This window comes from Tenrec ecaudatus, chromosome 15, assembly GCF_050624435.1.
Source record: "Tenrec ecaudatus isolate mTenEca1 chromosome 15, mTenEca1.hap1, whole genome shotgun sequence".
Lineage (NCBI taxonomy): Eukaryota > Metazoa > Chordata > Mammalia > Afrosoricida > Tenrecidae > Tenrec > Tenrec ecaudatus.
In genome coordinates, this window is record NC_134544.1 from 26,685,523 (window position 1) to 26,700,239 (window position 14,717).

Sequence of the window (14,717 nt, forward strand, 5' to 3'; positions counted from 1 at the left end):
TTATTAATACTACTTCCTTTCCCCCCTCCTCCTCCTCTCACATGCCCCGCCACAGAACTGTTGGTCCCGTTGTTTTCTCGTCCAGATTGTTCATCCAGCCTGTCTTATTTAGACAGACTTGCGTAGATAGTAACATGCACAAAAACAAAATACAGTAAAACCAAGCAATAATACACAACAAAATAACAACAAACCAATGACCAAAACAAAACACTTAGAAAGAAAAGCTTGTAGTTAGTTCAAGGACTGTTTGTTGGCCTTTAGGAGTGTTTTCCATTCCAGTCTGTTGGGGCACCAAGCCCTGGCTCCAAAGTCCACCTTTAGCATTTCCTAGGGACCTCCCCGCTCCATTCCCTTGCTGTTCTGTTGCACCCCCTTAGTGTTTGCCTTGGTGTGACGGGATCAGATCAGGTGCAATTCCCACACTATGTCTCCAGTGTTGTCCCCTGTAGGCCTATGGGTCAGTGAGGGACGTCGTGTCTCACAGTGGGATCAGCTATGTGGTCCTTTCCGTAGACTGGCTGCTCTGGCTAGGAACATTGTCCTCAAGGCCTGGTGGGCCAGGATGTGCTCCACTCTCTCCTTCTCCCCCTTCATCTGCTCCCATGTGCTCTGATCAGACATGTCCCTCCCCGGAGCTGCAAATTCAGTGCTGTCCCCTGAAATAAATTCTTCTGAGGGGGAGGGGCAGGTGTCCATGTAGTTGGGATTGGGACTGGCCCCTCAGAGTAAATGTGTTTTTATAAACAAATGAAATCACCGTTATCTGAATAATAGCCTTTACAAATTTTCAGTTTTGCTACGGTGCCCTGTGCATGTGCAGAAAGAGCCACACGTGGCTCTTGAGCCTCAGTTTGCTGACTCAGATAGGTCACCTTCACCGCAATTTGCATCTCCCAGGTGGCTAGTGAACGTGAGCATTTCTTCATGTTTGCTGACCCTTTGGATGAACTGAACTTTTGGTGGTCACGTCTTTTGCCCAGTGGGAAAAAAATTAACCGATTCACTGACATGCAATTCACATGTCATCCATCTGAGTACTTCAGTCATATTCATAAGAGTTGTTTAACTATTGCTGTAAGAGCGGTAAGAGCCCCGAATGAAAATATATATATATTAAATGTCCCAATATAATGATTTATTAAAAAAAAAAGTTGTTCAGCCATCACCACAGTCAATTCCAGGATGTTTCTTCTTCCTTGAACTCGTTTCCTGCCACCCTCTCCGTCATGTCCCTTTGGAACTGTTAATCCAGTTACTGTCTCTGTAGGTGTATGTACCCTGGGTTTCATATACAGTAAGACATACAACAACAGCAAAATGCCCCAATCACAATGGCAACGAAGCGGAAAACATTGACAACAAAGCAGAGAGTGTTACAAACTGCAGCACTTGTACACTGGATCCAGAGGGAGGTCGTGTGACAGGGTGTCACCTTTGGACCTAACGCCAAGGGCAGTCGTCCAACCCTGTCTTCCTAGTCCCCTCCGTGGGCTCCAACGCTCAGTCTCCATTTGCTAATGCAGTGTTGGAGTGCTCACACTTGGTAATTGCTTCAAGTCCATTCTCCTCTCCTGGCCACGTTCAAGCCACCCTGACTGTGTGGTTCTTTAGCACTGTTGTTTTAGTTGTAAAAGAGCTTCATCTTCCTACTGTTGGTTAATGATTGATGTTTCTTATGAATTTGGAGACATCCTGAGACTCACGCTCTGAGTGTCCAAGCACGGCCTCTGATGATTGCGATGGTGTTGCCAGGAGCCGCCTGAGCCCTCTTTGTCCCCTTTAACCTTGCTTGTACTTGCTGCTGCATGGTGGTTACCGACCAAGAGAGAGAGGTGTGTTCTACTCGGGCAGGTATCGAGGATTTTAGGGGAAGGGTCAGACAAAGTACGTCGATGATGCTGAGCCAGTCTGAAATTTCTCTTCATTCTTTCCAGGTGGTTTTGAAGAAATGAAGGCTTAAGGACGAGTCACCTGCCACAGTAGACGGACCATGGGCTCCAATAGCAGCAGAATCAGCGATCTGCCTAAGAACGAGTACTTGACCAAGCTCTCAGGCACAGAGTCTGTCTCGGAGAATGACCCGTTCTGGAACCAGCTCTTCTCATTTTCTTTCCCCGCACCCACTAGCAGGTAGGAGATTGTCCAGACGTGGGCTACTGGGCAAAGGGGCAGTGTGGATTTGTGTTGTCGGCTGATCTATGAGGCATTTTCAAGTGTTCCCACCAACTACCCATCTCTTCCTTACTTGCTTTAGAAAAGCAGGCGCCCTCAAACTACAGCCCGCAGGCCACATGCGGCCCGCCGGGTGTTTCTGCCCCGTTTGTTTTTTTATTTCAAGATAAGATATGTGCAGGGTGCAGAGGAATTTGTTCATGGTTGTTTTTTTTAAAACTATATTGCGGCCCTCCAACGGGTCTGAGGGACAGTGAACTTGACCCCCTGTTTAAAAAGTTTGAGGACCCCTGCTCTAATGGAAAAACCCCATGGTTCTAAAAACAGGGAAATTGCTTCTTTTAAAAAAATTTTTTTTGGGGAAATTCCTTCTTGTCCCTTTCACCTGCTCAGCAACCTCCCTTTGTCCAAGATGCAAACTGGCAGAATTTTCTTTGGAGACTCCCAGTGATAGTCCCAGGTGGTTAAAGCATACATTCCGTGTCTTTCTACAAAGCCATCTCATACGACACAGCCTGGTTCTTCTTTTTCTTATCTTTAAATCATTTTATTAGGGGCTCATACACTCTTATCACAATCCATACATACATCAGTCGTCTAAATCACATTTGTACATTCATTGCCCTCAAAATTCTCAAAACATTTGCTCTCCACCCAAGCCCCTGGCATCAGCTCCTCATTTTTCCCCCTCCCTCCCCACTCCCCCTTTCCCTCATGAACCATTGATAATTTACAAATTACTAATTTGTCATATATTGCACTGTCCGACGTCTCCCTTCACCCAATTTTCTGTTGTCCATTTCCCAGGGAAGAGGTTATATGTAGATCGTTGTAATCAAGTTCCCCTTTCTGACCCACCCTCCCTCCACCCTCCTGGTATTGCCACTCTCACCACTGGTCCTGGAGGAGTCATCTGTCCTGGATTCCCTGTGTTTCCAGTTCCTATCTGTACCAGTGTACATCCTCTGGTCTAGCCAGATTTGTAAGGTAGAATTGGGATCATGATAGAGGGTGGGGGAGGAAGCATTTAGGAACTAGAGGAAAGTTGTATGTTTCATCATTGGTACATCACACCCGGACTGGCTCATCTCCTCCCTGAGACCCTTCTGTAAGGGGGTGTCCAGTGTTACCCCTTCTTTTTCACAGCCTAGTAAATCATACCTGGTTTACATAAGCACCCCTGCCACCGTCTTTCTCTTTTTTAAGGTTGTGGGGTGAGTCAGCTTTCTGCTGATGAGTACTTAGGTGGTCCCCCCCACCCCCACCCCCACCCCAGTCGTTTGTTAGAGCGAACGTGCTGCGGTGGAAACAGACCTGCCTCCTGACCTCTTCTCGTGGATTCCGCCCGCACGTGTTCTCTGTCGACAGGTTATTAGCCCTCTGACTTTCCACTGCTCAGGTCTTCAGATGTTCCCTCGGTGTCTGTAAGAGAAACATGTAGTGCAGCTGCGTGAGGCCTGGAAGTTACAGGACAAATTCCTCACAGTAGAGTTCTTGGTCACTGCCCAAGTTGTTGGTGGACACTGCCAGACAGCGTGCCATGACAAGTAGCCCCTCCGCGTGCGCACCTGCCGGCAAGTGGTGTGGGAGGGCCTGCGTCCCTATATCTTGGTGGGCTTTTTGATCTTTGCCACTCTGCCAGGCAAAAAACATTATTTCATTTTTAACTCTTAGTGTGGAAATAATCATGCTGAAGATTAATCAGAGGTTTAAGTGTGCCTTAGCCTCCATTGAAAATTTTCGTCCAAATCACCTATTTCATTAGAGATTACAAAATGGAAATTAAAAAAATGTTATTTTTTTCTTAGAATATATGCAACAAAACCAACACCAATTCTACAATGTCTACACATGCTTGTTAACTAGGTTATGTAAAATAAGGTCTCTTTCCCTCGGAGGGCTGACAATTGGTCTGTGAAGACAGCCAGGGGGCCCAGTGCAGCGTGATGGTGGAGGCAGCTGCGGGAGAACACCGCGGGAGCAGCTCTTCACTCGGAGCTGGAGGGAGTGGGGCAGGTCACAGTCTTCTTGGAAGAAATGATATAACGTATTTATTTTGTGTTTGAACTAATTATCATTTGTAATTAATCCTCCTGGATTAAAAGTGACTTTCAGAGCCGTGGTGGTCTAGTGGCGATGCGTTGGGCTGCGATCCACATGACAGGCAATTTGAAACCACCAGCTGCTCTGTGGGAGAAGATTGGGCTTTCTACCCCGGTCAACAATACAGCCTTAGAAACCCACAGGGGCCATCATAGATAGGTCAGCTTTGACTCGATGGCAGTGAGTTTGGTTTTGGTTTGGTAGAATCCTGGTAACAAACTGGTTATTTGTTGGGCTACTAACCGCCAGCAGTTCAAAACCACCAGCAAGCTTCATGGAAGAAAGACAAGGAGTTACTACGCTCCTATAGGGTTGCCATGGGTGGGAATCGGCTCGATGGCAGAGAGCTTGGTTTTTTTTTTGGTAGAAGCCTTCGCTGCATTATAAAAGTTGCATTGATTTATACTGAGCACTAGATGGTGCTCATATAAGGCAAGAAGGCACCCTTTGGCACATTAAAAACCCAGTTTTCTGAGTATCAAAGTAACGTACACTCATTTTTAGTAACTTTTAAGCTCAGAAGAGCACAAGGAAGATAAACCAGGAGGAAACAACCACAGTGAGGAGTAACCTTGATTAATATTTTGATTTATTATCATTTCAGTCGTCTGTCGTGTAAAAATATTGGAATCGGATTTCTGTTCCCACCTGCTGTTTCCTTAACTCAGATGTCCCTGTTTTCCTACACTGTAATTTAACTGGTCCTGGAGCATGCTGTTTTGGTTATTTTTATTTTTCCCGATTTTGTGTACGATTATGATTAACTTTGTTGAAGCTAGTCTTTGTGCATGCCCCTCATTATGCAAGTGAAGTAGGTCCTTAGTTGGTTTCCTGGTAAAATCCTTAAAAGAAAAATTATGCAAGTAATCTTTCTGTGAAGGAAAGTTATAAGTAAAGATCTAAAAGATAAGGTAGTCATTCTCATCACTAAGAGAGGTCCATGGTTGATATTCTCATCTCTAGTCTTCATGTTTTTTTATAATGCGCATGTCTTTCTACCTTGAAGTTAGTTCAGACGTGGAGCCATCCTTTAGGACAGAGTAGGATTTCCCTGTGGGCTTTCCAAGGCTATAATCACTGCAGAAGCAGAGTGCCAGGTCTTTCTCAGTAGTGGCTGGTGTGTTTGGTCCTCCTCATTTTTAATTAATAGCTGAGACTTAACACGGAGCCACGAGGGCTTCTACCTGGATGTGGACATGAGTACTTAGGCCTTTGTATTATAAAGATGATCTTGTGGATTACTGTGAACACTTTTTAAACTTAATGTATTTGACAATAAGTATGAATTTTTAAAAAATTGCCAAAATAGTTACTGAATGCCTCCCGCTTGCTAGCCTCTGCCCTCATGCAGCTTATGCTCTAGGTATGAGAGTTGGGCTGTAGGCACATAAACTCATAAATATGTTTGGTCATTTCTGGAAGTGCCAAGTTTTTTTTTTCAAAACCATTTTATTGGGAGTTAATACACATATAATATCATTCAATTATTTAATCACATCGGATAGTATTGTATAATTGCTGCCGCAATAGTTTCAAAACATTATTTGCCTTCCTGAACTCCTTGACATCGGCTACGTTTCATGCTCCTCCAACACCACTGTAACCCCATGAATCCTGATTCTACTTGCTGTTCTATGGGTTTATCAACCCTGGGTTTCATATACTGAGGAACAGAAACAAATACATAACACAACCTTACGAGGGTGACCCAATGACATAACACATCTGAGATAAACCTCAGTATGAACAAACAAACAAATGAAATCAGGAAATGTTGAAAACCAGATCAGGCCTAACGTGCATCAGGGAAGGAATCAAGTGACAAGGTTTTAACCATTCAAGTCAGGTTTCTCATTTTGGTCTCCCGTAGTCATCTCTTCAATGCCCTCTGTTTGGTAACTAGTTTCTCCCATCTATCTGTCATGGATAGAGAAAAATCACCGGCATTTTATGTCCTATGCAGCTCTCACAACAGTATCTTGGGCTCCTACTGTCATCCGTAGACCTCTGCAAACCAGAATCACAGTTTAGGCTTTGATACTATTTCCTCCTTAGGCTTCAGATTATGTGACTTACAATCCTTTGGTCGCTGATGTTGGTGTGCTTCTTCCCTGTAGACTTTGTTGACATCTCATTTAGATAGCTGGGAAGTGCCAAGTTTTAAATAGAGCAAAGTACAGCAGAGAGAGAGTTCGTGGAGAGAGAGATTGGGAGCAAATGCAAACAGCAGATGGCGGGAGCTAAGAAATCTCTGGGAAAGCAGAGACATGAACGAGGTCCTGGAGAGAGACTCGCAGAGCCTGGGAAAAGAGCGTAGCGGGCGAAGGGACCTGCCGCATCCTGAGACGGGAATAAGTTTGCGTGTCACAGGAAAAGCAAACTTCCAGTGTGGCAAAGGGGTCACATGCTGCCCGTCTCTTCTCCAGTGTGGCAGATAACTGAGCCAGAGACCGGATGGCACAGGGAGTAAAGGCTTTCACCCAGGTACTTGGGAATTGAGTACAGTCTGCTGTAATTGAATGAACGCTCTTGTGTAATGTGGACATACTGTACTCACAGAATGCTTTCTTTTTGATGAATGTTTTATTGTGAATTAGGTGGGGTACGATTTGCATTTCAGACCGTCCACTCTGCATTCAACACCCAAGTCACTCATCAACCCTCCCACCCTGCATTTCACTGCACACCCCTCTCCCATGTCTCTTCTCTCCCCTAGGGATCTTTGTCCTCTTTTCCACCTCAGTTAATACCTGTCAGTCTTCTAATCTAGTCCTTCCTTGGCCCACACTTGTGTTCGCTTTGCCCTCCCTCCCTTGGGAACCCCCAAAGTCCGTTCCCTTCGCTCTTTATCCTTAGAGCAGTAGTGTTCATGCCCCTCTGACTGACAGGCTTCTGTCTTCTCCAGGCCCGCCCATGCCATGAGGTGTTTTGTGGCTTCCTCGTTGTTTTTAATTGATGCATGACAATGTTTTGTAAACTTGGTTTGCTGTACTGGATATTGTTAGAAGTGATTCTAAGTGCAGCAGGGTCAGCTTGCAATTCCCACTCTGATTTTTCTCTTGCCGGCCTCCCTCTTGCAGTATACCGTGCCCGTACGCGGCATTGTTCATTTTGCGGTCACTTATTGAGCGCTCACTGTGTGCCAGGGGCTGGCCTCGGAGCCTTCGGTGCGTGTCCACCACACGCCCCACATTTTCACCCCACGCTGATGGGAAGATGCGGTTCTTCCCACACCTGAGCAAATGGAGGCCTAGGGAGCTAGTCTGAGCCAGATTTACACCCAGTTTATGAGGCTCCAAAAGTGAGTTCAGGAGCCTAGGTGGCACAGTTGGCAGTTCAGACCCAACTCGAGGGAGAAAGATGAGGTGGCCTGCTCCCTTGAAGATTTACAGTCCTGGGGATCCTGTGGAGCAAGCACTTGTACTCTGTCCAGAGTCGCTAGGAGTTGCAATCAGCTCAATGGTGGTGGGCTTTGGTTTAGAGGGGATCGATCAATCAGCTCAATGGCGGTGGGCTTTGATTTAGAGGGGATCGATCACTGTGCCACGCCGGTTCCATTTAGAAGTGTAGACCGATGCAAATACTGACGAGAGAAAACGTAAAGTATGCAGTTGTATGACAAGCTGAAAAAGTGACCTGCTTAGTGCATTTTCTGCATATAGTGTGCCTTCACATAAAATGCGCAGAGCATGCATAGGAAGATGGCGTATGAGGGCTTGCTTGGGGAGGGGAAATGCACCGTGTGTTGTTGTGTAAAAATGTAGATATGTGTTATCCCGTTCCAAGCAGCAGGTCACGGTAACACGTGCTTGATGTTGGAGCGCCCCCATGCGCAGAAGGCTGTGGGGTGCTAACCTTCCTTGCGTGGAGGGTGGTGACCGCTTAAGGGGAGCTTCTCCAATGGTCCTGTCACAACGTTTCTTGATCTCTTTCCTCAGTTGAGCACCAGGGGAAAATACTTTTTAAAAATATATTTTTATTGGGGGCTCTAGGAAGAGACTTATTGAATTTGGTCACAGGTTTTTAACTGTTGGGAAAACATAAATCAGTATCAAATCCTCATTTTTCTCAATGTCTGATGCCTGTCTCCACATCTACACGTGTGTTCTCGTTGGCACACTCGCGTGCAGTGTGATGGTGGTGAGAAGATCTTTGTGTCACAGCGGTGGGCAGGGTGTAGCTCCTGAGCCGTCTCCTAAACTCTCTCTCTCCCTCTAGTTCCATCACAGGCTCTGCTTGAATGGGGACCACAGAGTGTGGGCTAAGCCAGTTTGCTAAGGGAATACATCAGTCACTTCAGACTTGTTTGGTCTCTTGTTTTCTCAAATTGAGGGACAGATAGAGTTCCGATTTTACATCTTGAGTCAGAATCTTTCATTTTTTTGCCTGTCTTTTTATCTGCTATCCACTTTTCTGTACAACATCTTAGGGAGCTTTGGTGGCACAGTGGTTATGTACTTGGTTGCTAATTGAAAGGTCAGCGGTTCAAACCCACCAGCTGCTGTACACGAGAACGATGTGGCGATTGGCTTCTCAAAACATGACAGCCTTGGAAACCAGAGTTGCTCTGAGGAGGAACTGACTTGATTGACGGGAATAGGGCTGCAGAATCATTTTAGAGGATGCGTGCGTTCGCCCAGGTGTGATCGAATCCCGGAAGTACCAATCCAAACCACTGAGGACAATGATGGGAAACGGGAAATGTGGCAGTATTGTGCCTAGCACTACAGTCAGAGGCCAGGTAAGTTTTAGTTCTTTTCTCACCGTGTTGATTGGAATCTAAATTATTTAGCCATTTATTTCGGTTCCTTTTTTGAGAAAATCGGTACAATAGCATTAAGCATGGTAATTATTGAAATTTTGAATTTTAATAATGAAAGCTGAAGTTGGAAGGCAGCCTATGGGCTCGTCTGTGAAACATAGGGTCATAGGAATATGAGCCCTTTTAGTTCTGTTGGGTGCATTAAAATTGCTATCATAAATTTAATATGCCATTTTTGTCCCTTGACTTTTCCTTATGATTAGGCTCATTTATACATCCCCACCATAGACGTACTGAATGGGCTGATTCTTGTTAGTTTTGTGAATGATTTCTGTAATTCTCTCTCTGCTAAGGTAAGGGGAGCGTGTCTTTACAAATGCCCCTCTCTCCCTTTCTGAATGGTTATTTGTTGATTGATTCAGCGCGTGTCTTAAACTGACATCATGCATGTTGTGGGTTAAGAAGGACATCCTTAATCTGAAATACCAAATTTTGTGATTTTTATGACAGAAATTTCAGTGAGAGACAGAGTGAGCTCTGTCATTGTGGTTCCTCTGTCCATCAGATCCGTGTTCAGGAAATCTTTGTGTAATTTTTTCCTCCCCAACAAGTCATCTGCTTCTCATGGAAGAACTTGAACTATGGCTTGACCGTCTTTCATCACTGAGAACTCACATAGGCGATTGGCGTGCGCGAAACTACAAGGAAGCTGGTCCAAATCATTGAACGCTCTGAAGCCAGGTGTCTGTAATGGAAAAAGCTGGCTTCAGGACCCTGGTTTCTTGGCAGTTAGAAAAAAAAAGATGTCTATGCCTTTGCTTATTAGAGTTAAAAAAAAAAGTACTTTATTCCTGTCCTGTGCCATTCACATTTTAAAATACTGTTTAGATTGTGACACAACTCCTTTGGGTTTACAGAGAGATCCCATGTAGCTGCTGATGGTGGTTCTAGATTGATGCTCCATTAAGTCCACCTTCCCGCACTCGCTGCTTTCCCGTCAGTTCCAACTTAGATCTGAGATGGCGAGTCTCTTGGGGAGTAGAAAGCCCCTCCTTTCAAACTGCTGGCCTGGGTCACGGCCCACGGCGCAATCCACTGCGCCACCAGGCCACCTGAGTCCACCTTGAGAGTACATCCAGTGTATTACTCATATTTTGGAAAGGAGTGCTTAAGAGTATTAAACCAGAAGTGAGCGATGTTTTCATCTTATGTTATGACCTTGGATGGGGTAATTAGTTTTTCTATTTCTGTCACTAGTGACATGGGAATACTCAGTCAACTTCTCCAGATTCCTTAAACAATGAGATGAGATGATCCAGGTGAAAAGAACATGGAGTGGTATAAAGTGCGACCCAAAATGCAAAGCACCTTTTAATTAGCAAGTTTATTTTCAAATTCAATTAAAATACTAGTCTCTAAGGAGGATTTTTCTTTTTTGGTAGAGGTTCAACAGTTCTTTTCCCAAAGTTCTCCCTCCCTTCCTTGTTGCAACATTAAGACAAGGTCAGTTTCAACTCTGGGCTAGCCCGACAGGACTATCCTTCCCTGGTTAGAACAATCACGGTGGCTCTGTTGAGTAGGTGTTGGACTACTAACCTCAAGGTTGGTGATTCAAATCCACCAGCCGCTCCGAAGGAGGGAGACGAGGCTATCTGTTGCTGTCAAGATTTCACAGCCTCAGAAACCCTATGGGGTGCCCCTCGGAGTGGCAGCGGGCGCTCTGGCAGCAGGCTGGGTCGTTTTGTGTCAAGTGTTAGGAACGAGCATGAGACTAAGATGGTTTCACCTGACGTTAAAAATTGAATCTTGTGTAGAGGGAGGGAGGTTGAAAGGGGGAACTGATGACAAGGATCGGCATAGAACCTCCTTGCTGGGGGACGGACAACAGAGCAGTGGGTAAAGGGAGATGTCAGACAGTGTAAGATAAGACAAAATAATAATAATGTATAAATTATCAAGGGCTCATGGGGAGGAGGGAGCGAGGAGGGAGGGGAAATGAGAAGCTAATACCAAGGGCTCAAGTAGAAAGCAAATGTTTTGAGGATGATGAGGGAAACAAATGTACAAATGTGTTTCACACAATGGAAGTATGTATAGATAGTGATAAGAGTTGTACAAGTCCCCATTAAAATGATTTTTTAAAATGAAAAAAAAAATGGAATAATTGTTTTGAATCTTTGCACTTGTCAGGTTTCAGAAAAGCAGTTCTTGACAAAGAAAGGAAAAGCAAACCCAAAGGAGAAAAATTCTCTCAAACTTTAAAGCCTATTTGTGGATTTACTTATTTCAGATTAGTGTTGTTTATTGACTCTTCTCTTGTTGTGTACAAAAATCCCGTAAATCCCGTAAAACCCATATTCTGGATTAGTGGAATTCAAATTATGGAAGTCTTACTTAGTGTGTGTTTAGTTGTAATTATTACTTAAAAATGAATTTTCTCTGTATTAATTATTCTAAAGTCTAATTTTATATTACGCCTAAAATACTTCTTCATTTGAGCGATGACCAGAGAACCCTCTCTTTGGCTTGCATTGTGGTTCTAGAACCCATTGGTAAGCTCTTTTTCTAGACCACTTTCTTCTTCTCGTTCCTGAGTGCCAACAACATGGCTTGGCAGTGCCCATCAGTATGTCGTCGTGTTACTGAAGACCCAGAGTATGAGCAAACGAAGAAGAGACAGAGGGGTTGGTAGAAAAGATCAGACGGATTGAAAAAGAAAGCAGCGTTGATGGTAGAAAGCTCCAAAGGGCTACCCACAGGCCCCTCTGGCACTGAGATAGAGGACATTAAGTTAGCAGCGTAAACAGGGTGCCTCTCGAGTTTACTTACCCTGGTAGCCTGCCAGGCCTCTCATACCAGCTGACTGCAGTGCCATCGTGCAGCTCGTGAGTAGTTTCCCGTGTGACAGTGATAAGGCTTTTGTTAGGTGACCTGTGTGATGTATTTTGGTTGTGGAAATTTGAATTCTTGAGCTACAGGGTTCATTTAAAACCAGCTTCCCGTCTCCTGTCACCAGGTGCTCTTTCTCAAGTGTCAGTTTTGGAAAACTGCTAGACATTTCCCCGGAGTGTTCTGTTGGCTCCTGAAAGGATGCGAGTCTTCACCACTCAGCACCCATCTCTCTAGTCCTTCATGCATGAACCAGCCCACTGTCCCCGAGGCTGTGGCAGGGAGGGATCTAATCATCAAGGCCAGTTTGGTTTCACTTCTCTGCTTTCCCCTCATGAATTGTGGCTGATGACATTTGGAGACATTTCGGCACACGTGGTCAGTACAGTCGAGCCTCTGTCTTCCCTCTGATCCTCGCCCATCATCTGTCTGTGTCATGGAAACTTCAAATGCCACCTTTTACTTATTACTTGCTAAATTTTTACTTTTTCTACCTCAACCAAACCTTTCTGTAGCCTCCTCATTATTCCATCTGGTGGGAATTTCAGGCCAGAGTTGCTTGACACAAGCCAGTGGATTGTAGCAACAGAATTTCAGTCCCAAGAGACATTAAAGCTCTCGAGTTATTGATGTGCCTAGCCCCATATGAGTTAATACAAAGATTGATGGGCTGGTACAGATGAAAAACTCAGGCCATATTGAATAGCATTTTTGCTAAATTCACCATGGCCTCCTAATAGTTTGCTATAGTTAGACTTTACATCCGTTATGAATTCCTCTCTGTAGGCCATGGAAATAAAATCTGTATATGTAATAAAGGTTCATTTGCGTCCAACTGTTGACACATGCTTTTACAAGGCTAAAAAATCACTGGGTGTGAGGTTGAAAGATCTGGGTTTGTAATTTAGCAAATTTAGCAATGTGTGTGAGCTTATAAGCCACAGTTGTGCACGCGTGGTGGGCATGGTAATTGGTTAAATCTTACTGGAGTGTAATGTAGCAGTATCGATCAGAACAGAAGTTACCCTCCTGGAATATACACGATGACGGTAACTGGACAGGTTACACTATAATGCAAGTGGACAGACAGGAGGACAATCCAACAGTGCCGCTGCGAGGGTTTCCAGTCCATACTTGGGTGGATTTCTTTCAAACAAAACGCGTGCGAGCACGTCTCTGATCAGTGGGTGGCTGCAGACAAGGTCTCTCAGTGTCATACACGTGTCTTAGTCTTGTTAGGTTTTCTTCAAACAAATAGCTATTCAAAATAGTGGCTTCTGAGTGGTCTGCCAGCCCAGTGCTCTCCCAGGCAGGGATTCTCTCAGGAGAAAAACAGCCAGCCAAGTTGCACTGAGGGCTTGTTTTTCCTACCGCGACAGTACACCTACTCATTTCTTCAATTCAGCACGGGCAGTTTTATGAGAATTCTGTGGGGAACCTTTCCCCATCCTCCCTGTAACCTTGATTTTGCCCCCTCTTTTTGTTTCCCAAAGTTCAAGACCGTTTGAAAGGAACACGATTTGCATCGTTTGCGGATGCCCCAACTGCTGTTGTGATGTGGTGTAAATTGAAGAGTGTAGAATCGTTGGGAGAAGGATGAGAGAGATGGAAACAGCTCGCTAGAAGATATGTCAAAAAATGATTCACATTTTGATTTTTTAAAGTAGTTTTTAAAAATCATTTTATTGGGGGCTTATACAACTCATCACAATCCATACATCCATCCACTGTGTCAAGCACATTTGTACATTTGTTGCCATCATCATTCTCAAAACATTGAGCCCTTGGTATCAGTTTCTCATTTCCCCCCCTCTTTCCCCCACCCTCCCTCCCTCCCTCACCTTTGATAATTTATAAATTATTATTTTTTCATGTTTTAGTTTTTATTGTTTTTTTTAAAAAAATTAATTTGTAGCCAGTACTGGTGATTTCCCTCCCATCTATGTGTAAGGATGTTCGTTACCTATTGCAGAAAATTGCTATCAACCCAATGCTCACCAGAAAGGACATTGGATAAAGAAACAGAAATGCTATGTCTACATAGTAGAACAAATTACAATCGTTAAAAATGATAGATTTACAGATTTTGAATAAAATCCAAAGCATAGTAAGTTGTTAAAGCCAGTTGCAGAACTATTCATATATGTATATGTCTTAAAAACCTATATATTTATGTAAATTTTTCATATAGATCTGAGTTTATATTACTCAATTTTTAGAATTTGCTATTTTGAAATAATTACAGATTTCTAGAAACCCGAATAAGAAATATACAGGGAGGTATACATACCCTTAAGTACATTCTGAATTAGTCTATCCAAATCAGAAAATTGACGTGGGTACCCTCTACAGAGCACGGTCAGAAGTCAGTAGTTACCAGATACATGCTTTCACAATTTTACCACGTGCCAGTGTGTGTAACCACAGCCGCAGTCAGGATATTGGAGCTCCTTCACAACCAGGCCCCCTGTGCTTTCCCTTCAGGGCCACATCCATCTCCTACCCCGATGCTTGATCTGTAGGAGTGACTGCTCTCTCTTCCATCGCTGTAATTTGGTTATTTCAGGAGTATTGCCCACGTTCTGCTATAATGAACACGTAACAAACAGTGGTTTGCAGTGTGTGCTCCCATGCTTATGTATAGACTCCAGCAACTTGCCTAAGTCATAGCTATAGCAAATGGGGAAACTGGGCCTTAAGTGAGAGAGTAGCCTCAGGACTTGCCCTCCGTGTATTATACCAGAGGCGTATGCTATTTTGTGTGTGTTTTTAAGTAATGGTTCACAGG

General features: G+C 44.2%; 1 protein-coding gene across 5 annotated transcripts in view; it reads left to right on the forward strand.

Annotated features, from left to right (window-relative positions):
• Positions 1-14,717, forward strand: part of DYM (dymeclin) — a 296,719-nt gene that overhangs the window by 17,894 nt on the left and 264,108 nt on the right. For all 5 annotated transcript variants that reach the window (XM_075532630.1, XM_075532631.1, XM_075532626.1 and 2 more), the window contains exon 2: positions 1,938-2,133. In XM_075532630.1, the coding sequence (XP_075388745.1) occupies positions 1,994-2,133 (140 nt within the window). In that variant the 5' untranslated portion in view covers positions 1,938-1,993. The remainder of the gene's footprint in view (positions 1-1,937; positions 2,134-14,717) is intronic.